Source organism: Nomia melanderi, chromosome 8, assembly GCF_051020985.1.
Source record: "Nomia melanderi isolate GNS246 chromosome 8, iyNomMela1, whole genome shotgun sequence".
Classification (NCBI taxonomy): domain Eukaryota; kingdom Metazoa; phylum Arthropoda; class Insecta; order Hymenoptera; family Halictidae; genus Nomia; species Nomia melanderi.
In genome coordinates this window covers 41,458-49,681 of record NC_135006.1, presented here as the reverse complement: position 1 = coordinate 49,681, position 8,224 = coordinate 41,458, and the positions used below count along the sequence as shown (strand labels likewise).

General features: G+C 42.9%; 1 protein-coding gene across 1 annotated transcript; it reads left to right on the top strand.

Annotated features, from left to right (window-relative positions):
• Nucleotides 1-1,788: 1,788 nt before the first annotated feature.
• On the top strand, nucleotides 1,789-2,709 carry LOC143174804 (uncharacterized). Its single transcript, XM_076370010.1, has one exon. The coding sequence runs from the start codon at nucleotides 1,789-1,791 to the stop codon at nucleotides 2,707-2,709; it is 921 nt and encodes a 306-aa protein (XP_076226125.1).
• The last annotated feature ends 5,515 nt before the right edge of the window (nucleotides 2,710-8,224 follow it).

Below are 8,224 nucleotides of genomic sequence, written 5' to 3'. Positions count from 1 at the left end.
GGTACCTGGCGATCCCTTGGGTGTATAAGCCTTCTCCGGGTATGGCGGCTCTGTCCGGAGTGACCTCTTTTCCGACCACGCTCGTGGGATTCCTATGGATACCTTTAACCAATAACAATGGGATAGGGGGGTAACGAGGTGGTGGAAGGTTATGCTGGTTTACTCAGCGTCGTCCTTAGCAGGCCGGAAGATTTCAGATCGAGATCTGGATCCAGATCCAGCCGGGACGATTCCCTGCATTCGACCAGTGCTGGCGGGAGGGGGCGAGCCGGATCAGCGGAGGTAATCCGGCTCACCCGGAGCGGCAAGTGGCATACCTCCGCTTCCGGCTGAATCGTCGAGGAGGATGACGGGGCTACGTCTGATAGCTCCACCTTATCTTCGATTTCGACGCAGTCGACCGGAGCGTGGAAGGGGCGACTACATCGGTTTGGCCGCGGCCAAGCTACAGTTTGTGGAGGCCTGTAGGTCTGAGGAGGAGGTGTTGGAGGTGAAATCAATTTTGAACGCCAGCACCCGATGAGGCGGATCTGGCAAGGGAGTACAGGAAGAGGCCGACGGCCGACGTTGTCGCCTCCGTCTTGAAGTACCAGGCGGAAGTGGAGAGGGTGGCGAGCGTCTCAAAAGGCCTGAAGGCCAATCTGGTCCGGGCATTGAGGATCGCTGCCCTCAACACAAGGACGGCCATAGAGGAGCTGGCGGCGCGTTCCTCCTCAACCTCGGCTGGGAAACTGGAGAAGGAGAATAATCTCCTCCGAGGGGAGCTGGCCGATCTCAGGAGGGTGGTTGCCACCCTCCGTCAGAAGGTGGAGGGAAGCCGGGGCCCTTTGGCGCATCCTCCTCCTCCTGAGGAAGTGACGGAGACGGAGAGGCCAGCTCAAACCTCCATGGAGGTTTCGCTCGAGCAATCACAGGCTAGTGCTTGCGGGTCTTCCCTGAAATGTCTGGTATGCTCGGACACAGTGAGACCCGCGGCACATCGCCTCGGCAGCCGGACCTGCTCCACTTCCAACGTCTCCAAGGATGGCAGAAAGGGAGTGGGACAAAAGCGGAGGGCTAGTAGGGCTGGAGAAAAGACGACGGCCCCAGCCCCGAAGATAGCGTGGGGTGCTAAAGAACCCTCCGCGGCGGAGATGAAAGAGCCCGCATCAGCGGCGCCAGCCAGGCCCTCGGGCCCGGAGATCGAGATGAGCTCTGCTAAATAATGGGGCCCGAGGGCCCAATTATTCAGGCGAATCTGAACCACTCCGCCAGGGCGCAGGACATCCTGATGCAGACCCTGGCCGCGCGGGGAGCTGGGCTGGCGGTGGTGGCGGAGCCGTTCAGAGTCCCTGTACACCCGAACTGGGTCAGGGACCTGGTTGGCTCCGTCGCCACATACTGGTGCGGGAAGCCAGGGTTCCCGTCCTATACTCTCATAGAGAGTGGGTGGGGATACCTGGCTATAGAATGGTACCTGGCTCGCCTCCTCCGGCACCTGTCCCGGTACGGACCCGATCTGGCGGACTGCCAGTATGATTTCCGAGAGGGTCAATCCACTATAAGAGCGGTGGATCGAGTGAGGGCCCTCTCGGAGGAGGCCGTCAGACGGGGCGGGATGTGCTTGGCTATATCTTTGGATACAGTCAACGCCTTCAACACCCTGCTCTGGACCGACATTAGGGATGCACGTTGTGAAATACAAGTTGTGAAATACAAGTGCCTACCTATCTGAGGGCGTTGATCGGGTCCCACTTGCAGGACAGGGGGATTGGGTATCAAGGCCGGTACCGGTTGATGCGGAGAGAGATGGACTATGGGGTCCCGCAGGGGTCGGTCCTAGGACCGCTCCTGTGGTATAACAGGGTACTGCGGGCCTTGCTTCCCGACGGCGCCACCTTGGTGTATTACGCAGATGACACTTTGGTGGTGACCGTCGGGAAGTGGCTTGGGAGGACCATCCGCCGAGCGGAAATCGCGGTGGCAGCCGTCGTCGCGCGGTTCCGTGACCTGGGTCTGAGGATAGACCCTTGCAAGACCGAAGCCGTCTGTCTCAACGGGCGGCCTCGGTCAAGACTTCTCACAAGGTCGTGGATCCGAGCAGGTGGAGCCTGCGTCGAGGTGGGCCCCAGTATGAAATATCTGAGGATACACCTCGACAGCCACTGGAGTTTCGAGAAGCACCTTGACCGTCTGGTCCCCCGAGTGGAGCGGACGGCTGCCTCTTTGGGCCATCTCCTACCGAATCTCGGGGGACCCGGAGACAGGGTTGCGCCGCCTTTATATGGGCGTGGTGCGGTCGATGGCCCTATATGGATCTCCCATCTGGGCCGCTACAGGGATGAGGACGTTAGGGCCATTAGGGAGTACCACACCACGTTCACGCTGGCTGCGCTGACTCTGGCGGGGGGGATACCCTCTGAGATACAGGCCGCGGTGCGCGCCTATGTTTATCATAGGTCGCGCACCGTTGGCAGGGTTCGAGGGGTCCCGCCAGAGCCCGAGACGGTCGAAGCGTCCGAACTCCAGGCCTGGCGATGCGTTCACAGAAGATGGCGTGGAGAGTTTTCTCTCCATGCGTACAAACGCGTCGTCCGGGCTCTTCTGCCACACCTGGACGGCGGCTTGCCACCATTGCGGCGAGGAGGAGGACTCGGCGCAGCACACACTGGAGGCGTGCCCCGCCTTTTCAGCGCTGCACCGAGTCCTAACGGACGTCATTGGGGGTGACCTCTCGCTGCCAGCGGTAGTAGGGGCTATGCTGGCAAGCAAGAGGTCCTGGGATGCTGTGGCCTCCTTTTGCGAAGGCGGCCGCCGAGCGGGATCGAGAGAGACACGATCCTGCTCGGTCATTTCGGGGGTGCCGGCGGCCGAGAGGCCGTGGGAGAGCGCCCCCGAGCCCCACTTCCTGACGGAGGCGGGCGGCGGCGTAAGTGGACAGGGAACTGTGGCCCGTCCCGCCGCCCGTCAGGAGAGGATTTCAAATCCGCTCCAGGGTTGGGGGAGAGACAGAGTGGTCTCCCCCGGACGGCTGCGGACTCGGGGCGGCGGCCCTGGGTCCTGTCATTCGGCCGTCGTGACGGCTGCAGTGCGGGGCGTGATATGGACTTAGGAGGGTGGCCTAGACCCCCCTCCGGGACGGTGCTGGCCTAAGGTTATCGCAACTGCCCGGCCGGGCCTGGGGGAGTCGCGATTGTTTCCTGCGAGAGTTCCCGTGGCTTCCCCTCCTGGCCCGAGGAAGGTTGATGTGGAGGTTTTAGTGGGTAAAAGTCCCACAGTACCTCCGGCCGCTCCCCCGGGCGGTCGGGGGTCCCTGCTTGCAGATTTCCTCCACGTTAAAAAAAAAAATATCAAACTATATAAAAACTATATAAAACTATATAAAACTATACAAGTCTATATAAAAAAGTGAAATACTATATAAAACCGGCTAGGGCGGTAGCTCATAGCGCATTGTCTACATGAGGTCCTGGCGCATAAATGTCGGCTGCTGCAACACCGCTGCAGCACTAGGGGCCGAGATAGTTTATGAATCACATGTCCGGACACCCAGGGTCCGAGATAAATACAGTCTATATTCGGCGATATCTCGGGTACTATTAGAGCTAGGGCGATAACTCAAAACGCACTGTCTGCAGTAGGCCCTGACGAATAGATGTATGCAGCTGCAACGAATGCGGAGCACTAGGGGCGAGATAATCGAAGATTCACGGGTCCGGACACCATAGGTCAGAGAAAAGTCTAGTCTATATCCGGTCAAATCTCGGGAATCATTAGAGCTAGGGTGATAAATCAAAGCGCATTGTCCAGCAGGAGTACCTGGCGCATAAATGAGTGCCGCTGGAACGAGCCTGGGCATGGTCTGCAGGTGGCCCTGGCGAATAAATACCTGCAGCTGCAACGTGCCCATGTCACTAGGGGCCGAGAAAATCGAAGATCTACAGGCCCGGACACCCAGGGTTAAGGAATAATCCACTCTATATCCGGTGGTATCTCGGAAATTATTGTACCTAGGGCGATAAATCGAAGCGCATTGTGCGCAAAAGGCCCAGGCACATAAATATGAACAGCTGAAAAGTCCCCGGACCACTAGGGGCCGAGAAAAGCTATGATTTACCGGTCCGCATACCTTGGGTCAGCGAAAAATCCAGTCTATATCCGGTGATATCTCGGGAACTATGAGGGCTAGGGCGATACATCAAGGCGCATTGTCTGCAAGGTGTATCGCCCTAGATCTAATAGTTCCCGAGATATCGTCGGGTATATACTGGATTTTTCCTTAACCCCGGATGTCCGGATCAGTGTATGTTCGATTTTCTCGGCCCCTAGTGTTCCGAGCTTATTGCAGCTGCACACATTTACACTGTGGAACAAATTTTGACCTATGTTAGTTTTTGCAATAGCCACTATGTAATTCTTATAGAGTTCCTTACCCTAAATACGAATCCGAAAACCAAATTACTGGGTCAGGTTCAGTTATCGAAAAAACTGGGATTTTGTAAAAACGGTCGAATTTTTCAGAGAACCAAGTGTTACGTGAAAACTAAAACCGGTAGGCAGTTAAACTTTGTCGCAAAGATAAAGGAGACTTGTCTGATCACGTAGCTATAAAAACTTTGAATTTTGTTTATCATTAAATGTTTGTAAACGGCGATCAAAGTTTAAAAACGGGTAGATGCGCGTACTTTGTATGCACTTCTGTTACATTTCTACGAACAGTCGGTTGACCAGCACGAATTTGCTGTGCACCATTGGATTCTGCAGACATTTCTGAAGAGGAACACCCCCCCCCCCCCCATGAGAAGCGTGACATCGGTTTTTCTTTGGGACAGGGTAAGAAAATGTCCGCGAACGGAACTTTCGCGCCATACGCCCATCGCTCGCCGGCCACAGCTATGCAGGGCCGTGACTACGCGCTGTATAGACCTGGACCCTTTCTCACAACTATGATGAAAATTTATAAAACAATTAAACATTATATATACATATAAGAAGTGACCGGGGCCCAGGTCTATACAGCGCGTAGTCACGGCCTTTAATAGCTGTGGCCTGCGAGCGATGGCCGTGTGGCGACAAACTTCCGTGCACGCGCTCTTCACGGACATTTTCTTAACCTGTCCCAAAGAAAAACCGTTCTCACACTTCCTGCAGGGGGGGGGGGGGTTCTCTTCAGAAATGTGTGCAGAATCCAATGGCGCATAGCAAATTCGTGCTAGCCAACCCGCTTTTTGTAGAAATGTAACAGAAGTATATAGAAAGTACTCGCATCTACCTTTTTTTACACTTTGATCATCATTTACAAACATTTAATGATAAGGAAAATTCAAAATTTTTATAGCTACATTCTCGGGTGAGTCTCCTGTATTTTCTCCGACAGATTTTAACTCCCTATCGTTTTTAGTTTTCACGTAACACTTGGTTTTCTGAAAAATACGACCGTTTTTATAAAAACCTAGCTTTTTCGAAAACTGGACCTGACCCAGCAATTTGGTTTGCGGATTCGTATTTAGGGTAAGGAACTCTATAAGAACTACATAGCGGCTATTGCAAAAACCAACATAGGTCAAAATTTGTTCCACAGTGTTATGCAACAGCGCCTCCTGCATACAATACGCTTTGATTTACCGCAGTAGCTCTAATAGTTGCCGAGATATCGCCGGGTATAGACTGTATTTTACCATAACCATGGGTGTCCGGATCTGTGAATCATCGATTTTCACGGTCCCTCGTGATCCCAGATCGTTGCAGATGCAAACATTTATGCGCCAGGGCCTCCTGCAGACAATGCGCTTTGAGTTATCGCCCTAGCTGGTTCCATATAGTCTTACACCTTCTTATATTGCATTATACAGTTCTATATAGTTTAACATAGTAATAAATATTTTTGTATAGTTTTATATAGTTTTATGTAGTTTTATTAGTTTTATATAATTTTATATAGTTATTCGTAGTTTTATACAGTTTTACATAGTTTTATAAACTTTTATATAGTTTTCTATAGTTTTACATAGTATTATTGTTTTTAAATAGTTTTACATAGTATTATTGTTTTTAAATAGTTTTACATAATTTTATTTTATTAATGGTAGTAATTAATTTTGTATAGTTCTATATAGTTTTATATACATTTATATTGTTTTATATAGTTTTATTTTCTTTTGATTAGTTCTATATAGTTCTTTTGGTTTTATGTAGCTTTATAAAGTTTTATGTAGTTTTATATAGTTTTCCTTAGTTTTATATAGTTTTATATAGTTTTATATAGTTTTATATAGTTTTATATAGTTTTATATAGTTGTATATAGTTTTATGTAGTTTTTATAGTTTTATACAGTTCCATATAGTTTTATACAGGTTTATATAGTTTTATATAGTTTTATATACTTTTATATGGTTTTATATTGTCTCGCATACTTATATATATTTCTATATAGTTCTATTTGTTTTATATTGTTATATATAGTTTCATACTGTTTTATATAGTTTCATTTAGTTATATATCGTTTTATATAGTTTTATACAGTTTTATATGGTTTTATATAGTTTTATATAGTTTTATATGGTTTTATATTATTTTATATAGTTTTATATAGTAGTATACATTATTATATAGTTTTTTTAGTTTTTTATAGTTTTATATAGTTTTATATAGTTTTACATAGTATTATTGTTTTTAAATAGTTTTACATAGTATTATTGTTTTTAAATAGCTTTACATAATTTTATTTTATTAATGGTTGTAATTAATTTTGTATGGTTCTATATAGTTTTATATACATTTATATTGTTTTATATAGCTTTATTTTCTTTTGATTAGTTTTATATAGTTCTTTTGGTTTTATGTAGCTTTATAAAGTTTTATGTAGTTTTATATAGTTTTCCTTAGTTTTCTATAGTTTTATATAGTTTTATGTAGTTTTAGATAGTTTCATAAAGTTTTATATAGTTTTCCAAAGTTTTATATAGTTTTATATAGTTTTATATTATCTCGCATACTTATATATATTTCTATATAGTTCTATTTGTTTTATATTGTTATATATAGTTTCATACAGTTTTATATAGTTTCATTTAGTTATATATCGTTTTATATAGCTTTAAACAGTTCTATATGGTTTTATATAGATGCATATAGTTTTATATAGTTTTATTTGCTTTATATAGTTTTATATAGCTTTATATAGATTAATATAGTTTTATATAGTTTTATATAGTTTCATTAGTTTTGTATAATTTTATACAGCTTTACATAGTTTTATATAGTTTTATGTAGTTTTATTTAGTTTTATATAGTTTTATATAGTTTTATATAGTTTTATATAGTTTTATTAGGTATGTATAGTTTTATGTAGTTTTATATAGTTTTATATAGTTTTATATAGTTTTATATAGTTTTATTAGTTTTATATAGTTTTATACAGTTTTATATAGTTTTATATAGATTCATATAGTATTATTAGTTTTATAAATTTTTATATAGTTTCAAATCGTTTTACATAGTTTTATGTAGTTTTATGTAGTTTTATTTAGTTTTATATAGTTTTATATAGTTTTATATAGTTTTATATAGTTTTATATAGTTTTATATAGTTTTATTAGTTTTTTATAGTTTTATATAGTTTTATATACTTTTATATAGTTTTATATAGTTTTATATAGTTTTTTATAGTTTTATGTAGTTTTATATAGTATTATATAGTTTTATATAGTTTAATTAGTTTTATATAGCTGCATGTAGTTTTATATAGTTTCATACAATACTATATTGTTTTATTAGCTTTATTAGTTTCATATAGTTTCATATAGTTTTATATAGTATTACATAGTTTTATACAGTTTTATTAGTTCTATATAATTTTATATAGTTTTATATAGTTTCATATAGTTTTATATAGTTTTATATAGTTTTATATAGTTTTATATAGTTCTACATATTTTTATATAGTTTTACGTAGTTTTATATAGTTTTATGTAATTTTATATAGTTTTATACAGTTTTATATAGTTTTATTAGTTTTCTCTAGTTTTATATAGTTCTATATAGTTTCATATAGTTTTATTAGTTTTATATAGTTATATATAGTTTTATATAGTATTATTAGTTTTATATAGTTTTAAATAGTTTTATACAGTTATATTAGGTTTATATAGTTTTATATAGTTTTATATAGTTTTATATAGTTTTATATAGTTTTATATAGTTCTATATAGGTTTATATAGTTTTATATAGTTATATATAGTTTT

Coding starts and splice junctions, on each gene's coding strand:
- LOC143174804 (XM_076370010.1), top strand. CDS start 1,789: ATGGACTATGGGGTCCCGCAGGGGTCGGTCCTAGGACCGCTCCTGTGG.